Below are 17,267 nucleotides of genomic sequence, written 5' to 3' on the forward strand. Positions count from 1 at the left end.
GCTAGGGAAATGCCATTTATTACCATTTAATAAAACCTTAGTCATGAGACCCTTCAGATGTATATCAGGGGGCCATAAGCTTGGAGTAGGATTGCCAGCACGTATCTTGGAGCAGTTGAGATAAAGGAAGTAGACTTACAGGATCCTCAAGGTTGGGATGATGTTAAGATTCTCTTTTGCCCCTAGCAAAGTGTCATCATCGAGGCAGCTGGGATCCTAGAGGGAGGTCACTCTGCTTGTTTCAAGGACTTGTCAGTGGGCTATAGGCCTATTAAATTAGGAATTTGATTTTTCACTTGCCTTAGTTTCCCACATCACCATGGCAAGCACTTGAGCTGCTTTCCTTTGTTTTTGGGTAGCCAGGAGCGTCCCAGAAACATCACACATGTTCAACCGGGGTGGGCGTGGGGCGAGCTGTTAGCCTGTACTTTGCCCTCAGCTTGCCCCACACTCCCTCATCAGGTTTGGTAAGCTTTCCAACCCTCAGTAAACCCAGCTGCTCCTTTTCTCTTTGATTGCACCCACAGCCAAGCACAGCTGGCGGAAGTACCCAAAGGGACAGACTGTTACCTACAAATTCATGATGGCTAGCCTGAAAAGGAGCTTCAGCAAACACGGGTCAGCCAAGTCACCACTCCTCCCTTCACAACGACTAGGAAAACGAAAAGGACTCCGTAGCAAGTTGACTTCACTCTTTCTTTTAAAGAAAATCATAGCAGGGCGCCTGGGTGGCGCAGTCGGTTAAGCGTCCGACTTCAGCCAGGTCACGATCTCGCGGTCCGGGAGTTCGAGCCCCGCGTCGGGCTCTGGGCTGATGGCTCAGAGCCTGGAGCCTGTTTCCGATTCTGTGTCTCCCTCTCTCTCTGCCCCTCCCCCGTTCATGCTCTGTCTCTCTCTGTCTCAAAAATAAATAAACGTTAAAAAAAATTAAAAAAAAAAAAAATAAAGAAAATCATAGCAAATCTGATAGGACCCCTCTTGTGCTCCCAATACGAAGGACACAGATCTACCTCTGTGTCCATCTGTGCTGGGTATAGTCCACCCACTCCTTCCAGAATCGAAAAAGTTCAAATACCATTTCCCACACCCAGTTGCAGTTAGAATTCCAGATACAGATGAGTTCTGCAAGTTGGTAAGAACTGTCCTACCGATGTTAGCTCATTGCGGCTGGCAGGCAAGGTCATGCACATGTGAGGGTCTTCAACAGTGCATGGTGGCCAGTCTCCAGCTCCACTAGTGTTCAGAAGCCATCTGTGAGACGGTGACAGCCAAACTCAGCATTCCAGCGCCCGGGAACCAGCTTCTAGTCCCAAATCTAGATCCGTGGATTCCTGCTGGTGATCTGTTGAATGCAATAATCTCAGTGGTGGCTTCTTGATTCCTCATTTTCCTGACTGTGGCAGAAGTAAAACGTTTGACTGGTGAGTTCCATGGTGTTCTGAGAGCCATTACTAGGGGACCGGTCTAGAGACCATTCTTTCAGCCCCTCCAATAATGTTATAAACACTTAATTTTCTGTATTGAATCCCTTTTAGGTTAAAGGAAGACTAGAGACAACATGAGGGATCCTTGTAGTGATGGAACTGTTGGGCACCTTGACTGCATCCATGTAAATATCCTGGTCGAGACAGTGTTCTATAGTTTTGCAAGATGTTAGCGTGGGGGTAACTGGGTAAAGAAGGAGGTGGTGGCATTGCTCTGTATTGTTTCTTAAGATTGCATGTGAACCTACATTCTTTTTTTTTTCAAAATAAAAAGTTTAAAGAGAAAGCCCAGCAAGGTTTCTATTTCTGCAGGAAACTGACCCCAAGAGGTCAGGGCATTAGATTTGAAGGTGATGCAAATCTAGCCTATTTTGTGCAGGGAAAAAAATAGTTACATAAATTATCGCTTATCACAATAAGTATTGTTGCCTGGGGGAAAGTGCCTAATAAAGACATGCTTTGGTAGATGGAGTAGTTACTGCAATTGAACATTATGGGGAAAATGAGCATAATGAGGACTCGTGGGTAGGTTGGCTATTCATAATTTCACTGAAGACTTTCAACGTTTATTTATTTTTGGGACAGAGAGAGACAGAGCATGAACGGGGGAGGGGCAGAGAGAGAGGGAGACACAGAATCGGAAACAGGCTCCAGGCTCTGAACACTGAAGACTTTCAAAAAAAAAAAAAAAATTAGGGTTTCAATTCTCAGCTCAAGACAGGACCAGAGAAGCAAGGGCCATTCGTGACTACTCTAAACATTTGATCTCCTCTCTCGTAGCTACAGGGCTTATGCAACCAAAAATTCGAGCTGATCCTGTAGGTTGCTGAATTGTAATATAATTGCAATAAAGTTGTATTCACAGCCTGGCCAAGTGCATTGAATGGGAACAAGTGGCAGTTAGGAGTCAAAATAGGGGTGTTTGGGTGGATACAGATGACTAAATGCCCCGCCTCTCCAAATTCAAAATTCAATGAAACTCTTTTGCAGAGAGATGCAGCCCCTTCCTCCCATTGAATGAGACTAACCCTGCTTTCCCTGGGAAGCACGTACTGACCTTATCTGAGGAAGTTATTTTACAAAGAGAGGCTGATTCCTCTCCGAGATCACCATCCTTTATTTGTCCTCAGATCTGAGTCCAGCCCAGAGTGCCCCAGGGAACAAGCACATGGTCTGGCCAGAGAGGTGATGAAAGAGAGAGAGAAAGAAAGAAAGAAAGAGCAAACCTTAGCTAATAAATGAGCCGAAACCTAGAGACTGTCCGTGAAATTTAGACATGCTAAGTCAGGGAGGAAGGAACATAGCATTAGATTTGGCCAAATTTATAAATATAAGTGCACATTGCAGACTTTTGAGTTTTACTGTCCCAGCCCTAACAGCTGAGAATGGTTCTAACGGCACCGTTGGTTGGTTGATTGAGATCTCGACCCAACCGTGGTCTTTATTAAGTGAAGCTGAGATGCCAGAAAGTCCTTAGAATAATATCCAAGAAGGGATCGAAACATTTGGGCCACGGGGCTGAGAGCAGGAGCTAAGCATACATTTGTTGATGGAATGAGTGAAGGCTTGTGACTTGCCTGGTTCCTCATTAGGGACAATTGTTTAGTCTATTAATAACTAAGGGACTCCCTCCACCTGGGGCTTCCCCCTCCACTGTCCCCTCCCTTTAGCTATCCGAAGGACACACAGGGCTCTTCGCCATCTCTGGAGTCTCCAACCAAAACCCCATCCACTCCCTACCCTAATGTCCTCCCAAAGCTCAATAATTGTTTACATGTGGGCCATTTGCCCACGAGGAGAACCTCAGTGGTTGACCAACACTTGTGGCTGTAAACTCGAAGGGTTGTGGATAAACTGACAAATGTCTGTTTATACAATTTCGTTGATCCGTTTGATTACACACAGGTTGAAAATCACAAGTTAAATAACAGTATATTAACTTGTAAGCGCAATGAGTTTTTTTCTCTGCTTATTTGTCATGAAGCAGTTTTCTTAACACTTCACAGGCATCCTTGGCATACGTCCTTGACACACACGTTTTAATTCATCTCCATTTTGGAAATATTACAAAGCACTAGATTAAATAAGGGTATCCAGCTGACTCGGTGGAGCGCGTGACCCTTAATCTCAGCATCATGAGTTTGAGGCCCATGTTAGGTGTACAGCTTACTTTAAAAGGAAAAGAAAGGAAAAAACAATAAAGTACTAGGTAAAATAATAAAATAAAATAACAGATCTAGAGAAAATATTATTTTCTATCTGCCCATCATCCAGATTCAACAGTTATTTTGCTACAGGTACCTAATATATCCTTCCTTTCCTTTTTCTTTCTTTTTCTAATCTCTGAAGTCTAATCTCTAGGGGCGCCTGGGTGGCTCAGTCGTTTAAACGCCCGACTCTTAATTTCAGCTCAAGTCATGATCTCATGGTTGGTGAGTTCAAGCCCCGTGACAGGCTCCACACTCAGAGCCTGCTTGGGATTCTCTCTCTCCCCGCCCCCTCTCTTCCCCTCTCTTCCTCTCTCTCTTTCTCTAAATAAATAAAATAAGATAAAGCAAACCCAGATATGTCATTCCATCCTTATAAAGTTCAGTGTGCCACCTTTTTTTTTCAGTGCTTATTTTTGAGAGAGAGAGAGAGAGAGAGAGACAGAGCACGAGCAGGAGAGGGACAGAGAGAGAGGGAGACACAGAATCTGAAACAGGCTCCAGGCTCTGAGCTGTCAGCACACAGCCCGACGCAGGACTCGAACCCATGAACCTCGAGATCATGACCTGAGTGGAAGTCAGACACTTAATGGACTGAGCCACCCAGGCGCCCCTCAGTGTGCAACTCTTAAAAAATCATCTTACATTTCCACAATGTAAGATTAAAAGAGGAAGAGGAAGAAGAAGAAGGAGGAGGAGAAGAAGAAAATTCTTTGGAAGCACGTCCTGCAGAAAGTCCCACATTCTGGATTTCTCCGTTTGCTTCCTTGTGCTGTCCTCTGACCACCTCTTCTCTCCTATTTCCTGTAAATTAGCTACAGAGACCCGAGTAGATTTGGATACGGCATTTTTAGTAAGAACATGTCCCTAGGTGCTGCTGAGCGCTTCTCTCGAGTCCCATCAGAGACCCCTTCAGTGGTGCTAAGACCAGTGGCAGGTTTGGATGACAGCAGCTGGATTCCTTCTTTGGAAAGTTCCCCATCGACCTCCCATGTAACAGTTTCCTCATTCGAGTCAATGATTTCATTAGAGGTCGTAAAATGATGCATTTCTGATGTTATCATTCTTTTCCACATTTACTAGCTGGATTCTTTTAAAGTTATTTATTTATTTAAGTAACTTCTACCCCCAATGTGGGGCTTAAACTCCTGAACTCAGGAACCGAGATCAAGAGTCACGTGCTCTTTCCTACCGAGCCACCCAGGTGCCCCAGCTGGAATTCTTTTGTAAACAAGAACTTTTCCCTCATCAACTAGGGCCAAAGTTACCTGGAAATATAGTTCCTTCGGTGGGGTGCCTGGGTGGCTCAGTCGTTTAGGCGTCCAACTTTGGCTCAGGTCATGATCTTGTGGTTCATGAGTTCGAGCCCTGCGTCGGGCTGACAGCTCAGAGCCTGGATCCTGCTTCGGATTCTGTCTCCTTCTCTCTCGTTCCCCACCTGCTTGCCCTCTGTCTCTCTCTCAAAAATAAAGAATAAAAATATATATATATATAGTTCATTCAGAGAAGTAGGATAGAGCTTGTGTCCTTTTAAAAGAAATAATAACTTTATTGAGATTTACCATACAATTCACCTTCTGCAAGCGTATACTTCAGTGGTTTTTAGTATATTCACAGACTCATGCAACCATCACCACTGTCTAATTTCGGAACATTTTCATCACCCCCAAAAGAAACCCTTACACCCATTAGCAATCACTCTCCCCCGCCCCAGCTCCTTGGCAACCACTAATCTACTTTGTGTTGATGACCTTGCCTATTTAGAACATTTGATATAAATGGAATCAGACAACATGTAGTTTCTTTCAAGTAGTTTTCAAGCTTCATCCCTGCTGTGGCAGGTATCATCACTTCACTCTTTTTTTATAGTCAAATAATACTGCGTTGGGGCACCTGGGGGGCTCTGTCGGTTAAGTGCCCAGCTCTTGGTTTCAGCTCAGGTCATGGTCTTGCGGTCGGTCGGTAGTGGGTTTGAGGCCCTCATCAGGGCTCACTGGAATTCTCTCACCCTTTCTCTCTGCTCCTCCCTCTCCCTCCCTCTCTCAAAAGAAAGAAATAAACTTTAAAATAATGATAATAATAATAAATATTGTGTTGTATGAATATACCACACGTGGTTTATCCATTCATCAGTTGATGGACATTTGACCTGTTTCCTTCTTTGCTATTGTATATATTCTTACCTTTGCTGTTATAAATACTACTACTCTAAACATTTGCATACAAGTTTTTGTTTGGACATATGTTTTCACACTGCCAAATGGTTTTCTAAAATGACTACACCATTGGGGCGCCTGGGTGGCTCATTTGGATAAACTGGAAATATATTCCAGTCACTGTTCTGGTTCTCGGCCTTTGGAATTGCCCTAGTGAAAGAAAGCAAGAAAGGTGTCTTTTGTTATGTTAACAAAGTGACTTTTGGAAAGCCCCTAGGTCACTTAAGGGTGCGCCTGGTTGCCAGGGGAACCAACAAAGTGATTAGAGTTGGAACTTCCAGCCCCACCCAGTGATCTCTGGAAGGGGAGAGGGGCTAGAGGTTGAGTTCAGTCACTAATGGCCAATGATTTAATCAATGACACCACCGTAACGATGCTCAAAAAAAACAAAACAAAACAAAACAAAACAAAAAAACCCCAAACCCAAAAAACCCAAAAGGACAGGGTTCAGGGAGCTTTGGGGGCTGGTGAACACATGGAGGAGATTCTGGGAAGAGTGGGCACTCAGTTTTCCACGCCCCGTTTTCCATGCCCCGCCTGTGCATTTCCTCCAGCTGGCTTCACCTGAGTTGTATCTTTTTATAATAAACTGGTAATCTAGTAAATAAAATGTTTCTCTGACTTCTGTGTGCAGCTCTAGCAAATAAATCCAACCCAAGGCGGGGGTTGTGGGAACCTCTGATCTAAAAATCAGAAGCACAGATGGCAATGTGGAATTGCAATTGGCTTGAGCAGTGGGGGAAATTGGCAGTCACGTGGGACTGAGCTCTTAACCTGGGGGATCTGACGCTCTGTCCAGCAAGGTGGTGTCAGAATTGAGTTAATTGGTGGTGTGGGGGAAAAACCCACATACATCAGAACTGATGTTAAAAGTGGAATACCCTTAATCACAAATGCAGAGTCCTTTTTGCTGTGCCAGCACACATAGTCGCAGGTTCCAGGGACTAAGGCATGGATATCTTTGCGGGGACCATTATTCTTACGCCATACAGAGTTACTTGTGATGTATAGAAGTGATACTGTTTCCATTTAATGTAGCAATACTAATTTTCTTTTTAAAGTAGATTTCCAGTAAATGAGCAAACAAACAGAAACAGACTCATAAATACAGAGAACAAACTGGTGCTTGTCAGAGGGGTGGATGTGGGGAATTAGCAAAATAGGTGAAGGGGATTAAGAGTTACAAACTTCCAGTTATAAAACAGGGCTGCCTGGCTGGCTCAGTCGGTAGAGCCTGCTACTCTTGATCTCAGGGTTGTGAATTTGAGCCCCGAATTGGGTGTAGAGATTACTTAAAAAGTCAATTAAAAAAAAATTATTTATGGGGCGCCTGGGTGGCTCAGTCGGTTAGGCGTCCGACTTCAACTCAGGTCATGATCTCAGTTGGTGAGTTCGAGCCCCACATCGGGCTCTGGGCTGACAGCTCAGAGCCTGGAGCTGGCTTGGGATTCTGTGTCTCCCTCTCTGTCTGTCCCTCCCCAGCCTCAAAAATAAACAAACATTAAATATATATATCTTGTAGGTCAACTGTGCTTCCCTCGAAAAATAATAAAGTATATATATATATTTTTTTTTTTTTCAGTAAAAACAGTTGATTTAAAGGATGCTGTGGACTGAATGTGTCCTCCCCAAATTCATATTTTGAAACCTAATCCCGGTGTGATGGTATTAGGAGGTGGAGCCTTTGGGAGGTGATTAGATCACGAGGAGGAAGCCCTCAGGGTAGGATTAGTGTCCTGATAAAAGAGACCCCAGAGAGTACTTGTGTCTTTTCAGCCACCTGAAGGCTCCGTGGGGAAGACAGCCATCTACGAACCAGTGAGTCCTCATCAAACACGGAATCTGTGGACATCTTGATTTTGGGCTTCCCAGCCTCTAAGGTCGGGAGAAATACATGTTTCTTGTTTAACGCCGGACAGGCTAAGACAAAGGACGTGTGGGAAGTGGCTGGAGTTGAAACACATAAGTATCTGTTTGGTAGAAAAGGCCAGCCTCCCAGCGACCCAACAGCTGTTCTGTTGACATAACCCTGTTGATCAAAGCGATCCCCTAGCTGCCCCAGGCCAGTTCCGGTGGCTCTTGGTGGAATTCACTCTGCAGATCCGGTCTTTGGGTGGGGAGCCTCATCCTGGAAGAGGCCGCCGAGAAGTGCTCCTCCATCCAGGCCCTGTGGAAAGCAGCAATGACCCCCTCAGAAGACCCCAGCGACCCAAAGGCCAGCCCCAAGGTCACGGGCCTGGAGACAGACGTGGAGACCAGTTCAGGTAAGAGATGGCGGAGGGGCGTCAGCACTTCCCAAAGACCAGCCAAGGGGGCCTGGGGAGGGCAGATATGCTCCCCAGAGCCGCCAGGACTCTCAAGCCATGGGTGGGCTTCATTTATTTCCTGTGTCAGCAAAGCTACCAGAACGTAAGCTTCCTTCTGAGCCTGTGTCGTGATGAAGGGCATACAGTTGAGAGAATGGATTTATTTGCTGTTTCGGTAACTCCAAAGTTAATTGTTTAAGAGTACAGGCTTTAGGGGCGCCTGGGTGGCTCAGTCGGCTAAGCGTCTGACTTCGGCTCAGGTCATGATCTCGCGGTTTGTGGGTTCGAGCCCCACGTCGGGCTCTGTGCTGACAGCTCGGAGCCTGGAGCCCGCTTCGGATTCTGTCTCCCTCTCTCTCTCTCTGGCCCTCCTCCCCCACTTGTGCTATGTCTCTGTCTCTCAAAAATAATTAATTGAAAAAATAATAATAAAAAAAAAAAAACAAGGGAGTACAGGCTTTGGATTCACAGAGCTGCTCTGGTACTTTCTTCGTTGATAAGTGGGCAGATTGGCTCAGGGCTTATCCTGGACCCGGGTGGGAAGGGTACCAAAGAAAGATGGCAGGAATTCCTTCCCAGGCCAACAGCACAGGTGCTCCTGGTGTGCTCTGAGGCTAAGGACAAGGTTGTGTTCGGAGGGGAGGACCGGCATTTGCACAAACTGGAGCCTCAGTTTTCCTCGTCTGCGAAAGGTGACAGGACCTTCCTCCTGTGTGAGGACCTCATTACTTAAACAGTGTGGTCTGTGGACCAGTAGCACCGGGATCCCCTGGGAGCCTGTTAAAAACTCAGAACCTGGGGGGCTGGGGGGCTCAGTCTGTTGAGCATCCGACTCTTAGTTTCTGCTCAGGTCTTGATCTCATGGTTCGTGAGTGAGTTCGAGTCCTGCGTCAGGCTCTTCCCTGACAGCTTGGAGCCTGTTTGGGATTCTCTGTCTCCCTCTGGCTCTGCCCCGTCCCTGCTGTCTCTGTCTCTGTCTCTATCAAAAATCTTCCCTGCTGTCTCTCTCTCTCTCTCTCTCTCAAAAATAACTACATACAGGCACTTGGGTGGCTGAGTCGGTTAAGCGTCCAACATCAACTCAGGTCATGATCTTGCAGTTTGAGAGTTCGAGCCCCGTGTCAGGCTCCGCGCTGACAGCTCAGAGCCTGGAGCCTGCTTTGGATTCTGTGTCTCCTTCTCTCTCTGCCCCTCCCCTGCTCTCTCTCTCTCTCTCTCTCTCTCTCAAAATAAATAAATAAATAAACATTGAAAAAATTTTAAATAAAGAAAAAGAAATGTTTTTTTAATGCAGAACCTCACTCCTCCCCCTCCCCCAGTGTATCAGAGTCGGTTACCAGGAGCCCTGATGCAATGGACTCTGCTCCAGCCACTCAGATGGCTGATATGGGGAGAGCCAGGATTTAAACTCAGGTCTCCCTGGGGGCAGGAATCCATGCTCTTAGACCCCATTCTCTTCCCGTCTTTGTGTGTCAGCCAACCTTTCAAGGGAAGGGTTGTTAAACCCTTTAAGGGAAGGGAAGGGAAGGGAGGGGAGGGGAAGGGAAGGGAGGGGAGGGGAGGGGAGGGGAAGGGAAGGGAAGGGAAGGGAAGGGAAGGGAAGGGAAGGGAAGCCCTTTAAGGGAGGGCACCAGGGAACGAAAACCAAACCATGAACGGAAACCACGCTCCGCTGTGCTAACACAGACCTTTGGTCTTTTCCCTCCTTCTAGGTGGGAAGCCGGGCTGCCATCAGAAGGCCATCCCCCCCGCTCACCTGACTTTTGTCATCGACTGTGCTCGTGGCAGACAGATCTCCCTGATAGCACCCCCAGTGCTGCCCCGAGCCCCTGGTCCTAATCTAGGAACCGTCACCCCTCCAATGAAGACTTATATCTTGTTCTGTGGAGAAAACCAGCCCCACCTGACTCAGGAGGCCCCCTTGGGTAGGGGACGCCTTGCCCAGGCCAGGGGGGCCGTGCCACCCTGCAGAGGGACTGGGGCCCCAGATTCCTCCCCAGTCAGTCCACTGGTCCCGCAGGAGGCTCCTGAAGCCAAGGGAAACCCCTTGAAGTCTGTGCCCTCGAGGTCTTCAGCTTGGGGAACTGTCATAGGCTCGCTCAAAGCCCTCTCCTCCTGTGTCTGTGGGCAGGCAGATTAATTGGAAGAGCCTGGCCATGAAGGAGGGGGTTGGCACACCAGGCTCGAGCTCGGGGACTGCAATTCCCAGAACCCAACCCCCCTTCCCCAGCCAAGCAGAAGTCATTTGTGCCTGAGCCAAGGAAGGGCATTGGATCGACAAAGGACATCTGAAACAGCCACCAAGGACACACTCAAGGGTATCCGCCTTCCTCCTTCCTAGCTTTGCGAGCCTTTCAGCAGAAGCAAGATCAGGCACCTGCACATGGAAAGAGACCAGACCATTCATACAGCAAATTCTAACAGCGGCTTCCACGTCAGGCTCTTCAAAGTACTGAGGAAGATGCCACAGCTTTCTTGGAGCTCCTCCTCCGGGTGGGGGAGAGGGAAAGGGCTAAATATGTAACCAAATAAAGATGATTTTGAATAGTGATGAACTAATGACTATGTAGGAAGGGAAATGGGGTGCTGGGATGGGAAGCCGTTGGGGCAAAAAGCTTTTCTGACACCGTGAGTGGCAAAGTGTGATCTATAAGATGAGAAGGAGGGGCGCCTGGGTGGCTCAGTCAGTTCAGCATTTGACTTTGGCTCAGGTCGGGATCTCGCACTCTGTGAGTTCGAGCCCCGCGTCGGGCCCTGTGCGGACCGCTCAGAGCCTGGAGCCTGCTTCACATTCTGTGTCTCCCTCTCTCTCTGCCCCTCCTCCACTCATGATCTGTCTCTACCTCTCAAAAATAATTTAAGTAAAAGATGAGAAAGCCAGCACTGTGAAAATCCACACTCCCCAGGGCCGGCCAGAGCGGGGTCAGGATGTCCCAGTGCGACAGGCAAGTCACTCTCGTGCAAGTCTGTAGGTCACTGGGAGGCATGGATACCAGGTGGGGGAAATTCCCAGGCAATCCAAAACGGGAAATAAGGGAAACTGCTTCTCAAGGGGGGGGGGGGGGGGGGCAGAAGGTGCTCAGAAAGGTGACGGGGTATCATGTCTGAACAGATACAAACAGGAGCGGTTACTTCCTCAGCAGCTACTGCAACCAGCCTCACGTGCCCCTCGGGATACAAGGGACCAGGTGGTCCCCGCCTCCCAGGGCAGGCGTGTTACCCCGCAGGAAGCGGGGTCACTGGAGTGCGTGTGAGGGCGTACGCGGCACAGCGTTGTGTGAAATGCTGAATCAACTCATCCGAGTAGGCGCGGCTCAAGGCTTTCTGATTAAGATCGCTGAATGTCCAGTTAGATATTCAATGGCTATTTTATCGGTTTTCTACAAACGTGTGTTGGCCATTTGCCCCAGGCCAGGGAAGCGGCCTCCTTGCAGAGCCAGTGTGAGGCAGCACAGATTAGGGAGGTGAGGTCCGACGAGCTGAGGGGTGTAGTCGGGCCCCACAGACTGGGGTAGTTGGAATTGGCACCCAGGCAAGCCCGGGTTGCTCCTAACCAGAGGGCTGATGGCCTCTCGTCCCAGCAGAATCCCTCCTAGGCAGAGGCGATCCAGAGAGAACAGACATAACTCAGTCCTCCAGAAGCTCACAGCCTGGTGGGAAGCCAGGAAAGGAAGTGACTATTACTATTACTGTTAGCTTCTGATAAGTGCAACAGTAAGGGTATACAGGGTAATGCTGGGGCTGGAGGAGGGTGACCAGTCCATTCTGGGGAGAGGAGATCAGGGAGGGCTTCCTGCAGGAAGTGATATCTAGACTAAGATTTGACCAGTGGAGTGAACCACACAAAGGCAAGGGAGCCAGGATGGGGAGTGTTCCAGGAAAAGGGACCAGAGTCATTCAGTCTAGCTAGGGCATTCATTCATTCAGTCACCAAGTATTTATTGGGCGCCCGCTGTGTGCCCGGCTCTGGGCTAGACCCCGCACTGGAGCAGTGATAGGACAGACAGGGCCCCCTCTAAAGGAGCTTATTCTCCAGTCGGGACAGACAACGTGTGCATATGTACACAAAACAGTTGCCAGAGAAGTGGCAGGGACCACATCACGCGATGCCTTATGGGCCACGATGAGGTCTTTAGATTTTATTCTGAGATAGGTTCCACTGGAAACTGTGAGCAGTGACAGGCCCAGACCCACCTTTAAAAAAAAGGTTCCTCTAGGGCCAGTAGAGCATGCGACTGTTTTTTCTTTTTTTTTTCTTTTTTTTTAAGTTTATTTATGTAAGTAATCTCTACAACTATCCTGGGGCTTGAACTCAGGACCCTGGGATCAAGAGTCACACACTCTTCTGACTGAACCATCTAGGTGCCCTGGGAATGAAACTCTTGATCTCTCAGGGTCGTGGGTTCAAGCCGGTGTTGGGTGTTGCATTTATTTAAAAAAAAAAAAAAAAAAGTTTCTCTAGCTTTTGTGCTGGGACCAGAAGGTAGGGAAGCTTTGGAGGCTGTGCCCTAATCCAGGCAAAGGGAGGTGACGACTTAGACTAGAGAGGTGTTGACAGAGTAATGTGGATGACATCTACCCTTCTTCTCTCCTCCCCTGGTTGGGAATCACTGAATTAGAAGAGCCCAAAGAAATGGCTGCAAAGGTGGAGTTTGAGGCCCTCAAGGAAGAGGGTGGGCCTGTGGCTGCACATCCTACTCTGGAACAGCAGGTGTCGCCCTATCACCAGACTCGAGGGCACCCCATAGGTTCCGGGCCAAGGACAGTTGGAACCTGCTGGGCATGGGGCTAAGGCCCCGGGGTGGGCCACCTAGCGGGGCCCACGGTTTCAGAAGCCAAACCTTCATTCTAACCAACACCCGCTTGGTCTCGATGACTATATGGGTATACCTACTTTAAGTTTATTTATTTTTTAGTAATCTCTACACTCAATGTGGGGCTCGAACTCACAACCCTGAGATCAAGAGTCTCAAGTTCTTCTGACTGAGCCAGCCAGGAGCCCCGTGACTGTGTATATTTTTATATGTATCACACATCACCCCTGGGAGAGGTGAGTATGACTTTCATTGCCATTTTACAGATGCAGAAAGAGGCAGAGCCCAAATCCAAACCGCAGGGAGTGTGACTATAAGCCACAGCATCACGACCCTGAGCCATGCGGCTGGCACTGCGTTCACATCCGTTCCAGCAGCAAACGGTTTTACGAGGACCCAGCCTGGGGCCTGGCAGTGTGCAGGGAGTGTGTGGGGCTGAGCAGGTGAGCAGGGCCCTCACTGAGGTGGAACACACAGGTGGAGGAGAGCAGCTCAGTTAGTCTCGCCACCCACAATCCTGCGCGGCATTATCCCATTTTACAGATGAGGAAACTGAGGCTCAGGTAGGTTAAGCAACTGGCCCGAGGTCACACAGCTAGCAAGTGGCAGAGCCAGGGTTGAAATGAAGGTATTTGACCTCAGAGCTCTGCCTACCAACCACACTGTAGGAGCTTAGTGAAATTCTGTTGAGGGAATGAATAAATGAAAGACTATTGAACCAGTGAGTGAGTTAAAGTGTGAGTAAATGCATGTGTTTCCAGGTTGGTAGCCATGCTTAGGCACTGCGTCCCCAGTGCCTTCAAGTGTGAGTATATAACAGGGGGTGGTCAAGAACTGTGTGAGAAGGGGACGCCTGGGGGGCTCAATCAGTTGAGCGTCCAACTCTTGATGTCGTGGGTTCGAGCCCCGTATTGGGCTCCGTGCTGATAGTGTAGAGCCTGCTTGTGGATTTTCTCTCTTTCTTTTCTCTTTTTTTTTTTTAATTTTTTTTTTTAACGTTTATTTATTTTTGAGACAGAGAGAGACAGAGCATGAATGGGGGAGGGGCAGAGAGAGAGGGAGACACAGAATCGGAAGCAAGCTCCAGGCTCTGAGCCATCAGCCCAGAGCCCGACGCGGGGCTCGAACTCACGGACCGCGAGATTGTGACCTGAGCTGAAGTCGGACGCTCAACCGACTGAGCCACCCAGGCGCCCCGGATTTTCTCTCTTTCTATCTCTCTGCCCCTACCCCACTCATGCTTGGTCTCTCTCTCAAAATAAATAAAATAAACTTAAAAAAAATTGTGTGACAAGGAGGGGACAGAGAATGGAAGGAAGATGCAGATTTGCAGTCCTGCCTCCCCCCTCTGGGGCTCCCTAGGGCCAGCAGCCCTGTCTAGTAGCCCCCAGACTCCCATGAAAGATAGTCTCTGGGTCTGGGCCTTGGAAGGCCTCAGAGCTGGGGACTGGCCCAGCTGGCTGGTGACGGTGAGCCGCAGGCCAGCTGTGGGGTAGCTCAGCTGTGCTGACTGTAAACAATCCACCTCCCCTGCCCAGAGACTCCTGCCTTGACCACCAGTCCTGCTGGTACTCAAGTCACCACCCACTCAGGACCCTCTGTTATCTGAGGGCAAAGCCAGGTGGGCGGAGCCTTGGTTTTTGTTATTTGGCAAACAAGCACAATTTTAACAAGAGTTTACCGTTTACTAAGCTTATACGAAAACACCATCTCTCTCTGGTGCATCCTGGCAGCCCCCGGAAGGGTGGTGCCTGATTTTTGCTTATGGGATAAGGAAACTAAGGCTTCCAGAGGCTTCTGTCTGCCATCTCCACCCCCAGGGCCCAGACAGGGAACCTTTTAACTCTGCCCTTACCTGCTTTTCATGGACAGAAGGCTGCAGCAATCCGGCAACTCCTCTGAACCCCCTGCCTGAGTCTCGATCTCCACGGAGCCACAGTGTGGGTGAAGCTGAGGAGGTCGGGATCCAAACCTAAACGCAATAACGGTAGCATTTTCAGTGTGTGGCACCCGTGAGCTACAGCCAGCCACCACACACGAGTCCTGGGTCCCTTACATGCATTGCAAAACAACCTTAGCGGGGTGTCTGGGTGGCTCGGTTGGTTTCAACTCTTGGTTGCAGCTCAGGTCACGATCTCCTGGTTCTGAGATCGAGCCCCATGTGGCCTCTGCCATTAGCTCTCAGCCTGCTTGGGATCCTCTCTCTCTCCCTCTCTGTCTGTCCCTCTCCCACTCATGTTCACTCTCTCTCTCTCGTTTCTCTCTCTCTCTCTCAAAATAAATAGACTAAAAAAAAAAAAAATTAAAAGAAAAAAACCTCTAGCAAGTAGATTCTATGAGCACCATTTACAGATGGGGCAACTGAGGCACAGAGACACTATGTGACTCCCCCAGGGTCACACAGGTCAGAAGCAGCAGAGTCAAGATTTGAACCCAGGTGAGGTAGCTCCAGAGTCTGCGACCGACCCTCCACTATTTACTGAGGCTCGTTAGCTTTTTCAAACACCCAACAAACGCGTGCTTAGCCCCTTTCCCATGCCAGGGTTGGGAGCAAGAGGGCAGAGTGAGACATCTTCTGCCTTTGCGGAACTAGGATCGCAGGCAGATTGGGGAGGGGGGAGATGGGGGGCCGGGGTGTACAATGTGGGAGGTGGGAGTTGTCTCTGGGCGGGGGGGGGGGGGGGGGGGGGGGGAAGGTGGCCATGGCATGAAGGGGTTGGTCTGGAAGAGATGCCCTGGCCAGAGGGTCTGGAGGCCTGGGTCTTTATCTCACCTCGGCCACTGACTTCTGTGTGACCCCGGGGCGAGGCGCTGGCCTCCCTGGGTCTGGGTTCCCCACCACACCAAGAGGAGTGTGGACTGACTCCCTAAGGGCACAGGGCTGGCCAAGCAAGTGGGTCTGCCTTCACCCTTGGCAAGTTCGAACATAAAGTCTGGGCCTCAGGTTCTTTGGGTTCTGTCTGTGCCCCTGAACTGGTAGCTCTAGAAGGCTTTCTGGAGGAGGCGGCTTTGAGCCTAAAAGTGAGAGAAACTTCTAGGTCCTTGGCACCCTTGGGGGTCCCCGGCACCATCTGACCTGGGCTTCTCACAGGTCTCCGGCCCCAGGAGGCTGTATCTTTTCCACTCCCCCTGCCCTCCTGCACAGGCCCACTTCAAAAACTATAGATGTACAACTTTGCCTTTCCGGTGCAAGATGCCAGAATAGGGGCGGGGGGAGCTGACTTGCCCCTCCCCTCGGGTATGGTTGGGGGCGGGGAGGGGACCTGATTGGGGCTTTCTGGAGCCGTAGACAAGGATTCAAATCTCAGCCAAGTCACTTCCAAGCTGGCGACCTTGGGGCCAGCTGCTTGACCTCTCTGAACCTCCTTGGTACCTACTTTGCAGGATCCTTGCAAGGATGAGCAGCATGCTGGGCACACACTAGGCACTCAGTGAATGGGGCTGCTAAAATTATCCCTCACGGGGTGGGGGTGGGGCGCAGGGCCAGCAGCCAGGCCTATATTTAGCCTGGAAAGGGTGGGGGGCAGAGGAGACAAAGCGCTGTGGCCAGCCCAGGCGCCCAGGGGGCGGAGCCGATGAAAGAGGGCCCCCCCCCCCGCTGTCCCCATCTCCCCGCCCTCCTCTCCCACAGGGTCACCTTGGTCGGAGGGCTCTCTCAGACAGCCTCTGCTCTGTCCCCTGCAAAATCTTCAGCTCCGGAACCTCGGTCGGGGGCGGGGGGATGGTTCTGGGGCCGGGGGGGGGGGGGGGGGGGGGGGGGGGGGGATGGTATTCGGCCCCACTGGCCGCTTCTGGAGAAACTTCTCCTTTTCTCAGCCCGGGCTGCCAGCGGCCCAGCCCCCAGCCCCCACCCCCTTCGCGCGACCCTGGGAGGGGCATCGCTGGGGTCGGGAAGCCAAGGTGAGCCTGACCCCGGGTAAGGGTCGAGGGAGACTGGGAAGCTGGCCTGGCTCCACCCCCAACCCCGCGCTGGTGAGTTTCGGGGCTGCAAATAGCCCAGTGGAATCAGTGAGTCACGGAGGCTGGAAATACCGCGCCCCCTCTCCTTCTCCTCCCCTCCTCCGGCCCGCAGCCAGCCAGCCGGAGCTGCACCGGAGACTGCCTGGCACTCGGGTTTCAGTAGCGCCTGCTGGTGTTGGGGGTGGGGTGGGGTCCCTCCAGAGAGCACGCAGACTCCCCGAACCAGCCAGCCCTCCAGCCAGGTTCCAGCCCTGCTCTGCCCCTGGCTCTGCGTGACCCC

At 50.2% G+C, this 17,267-nt stretch overlaps 1 protein-coding gene and 1 long non-coding RNA gene across 3 annotated transcripts; one reads left to right on the forward strand and one right to left on the reverse strand.

Annotated features, from left to right (window-relative positions):
* Positions 1 to 851: 851 nt before the first annotated feature.
* Positions 852 to 17,064, reverse strand: LOC123597244. 2 transcript variants are annotated; one of them, XR_006712045.1, is made up of 3 exons: positions 16,665 to 17,062; positions 14,883 to 14,999; positions 852 to 895 (listed from the first exon to the last, which is right to left on the reverse strand). It is a non-coding gene; the product is annotated as an uncharacterized LOC123597244 (long non-coding RNA). The 2 variants fall into 2 exon arrangements; XR_006712044.1 differs by lacking the exon at positions 852 to 895 and adding an exon at positions 11,121 to 11,863 and having other exon boundaries at positions 16,665 to 17,064.
* On the forward strand, positions 7,745 to 10,768 carry LOC123597241 (steroid receptor associated and regulated protein). Its single transcript, XM_045475779.1, has 2 exons — positions 7,745 to 8,171; positions 9,926 to 10,768. The coding sequence occupies exons 1-2, from the start codon at positions 8,090 to 8,092 to the stop codon at positions 10,351 to 10,353; spliced, it is 510 nt and encodes a 169-aa protein (XP_045331735.1). The 5' UTR covers positions 7,745 to 8,089; the 3' UTR covers positions 10,354 to 10,768.
* Positions 17,065 to 17,267: the final 203 nt, after the last annotated feature.

This window comes from Leopardus geoffroyi, chromosome C1 (assembly GCF_018350155.1).
Source record: "Leopardus geoffroyi isolate Oge1 chromosome C1, O.geoffroyi_Oge1_pat1.0, whole genome shotgun sequence".
NCBI classification, from domain to species: domain Eukaryota; kingdom Metazoa; phylum Chordata; class Mammalia; order Carnivora; family Felidae; genus Leopardus; species Leopardus geoffroyi.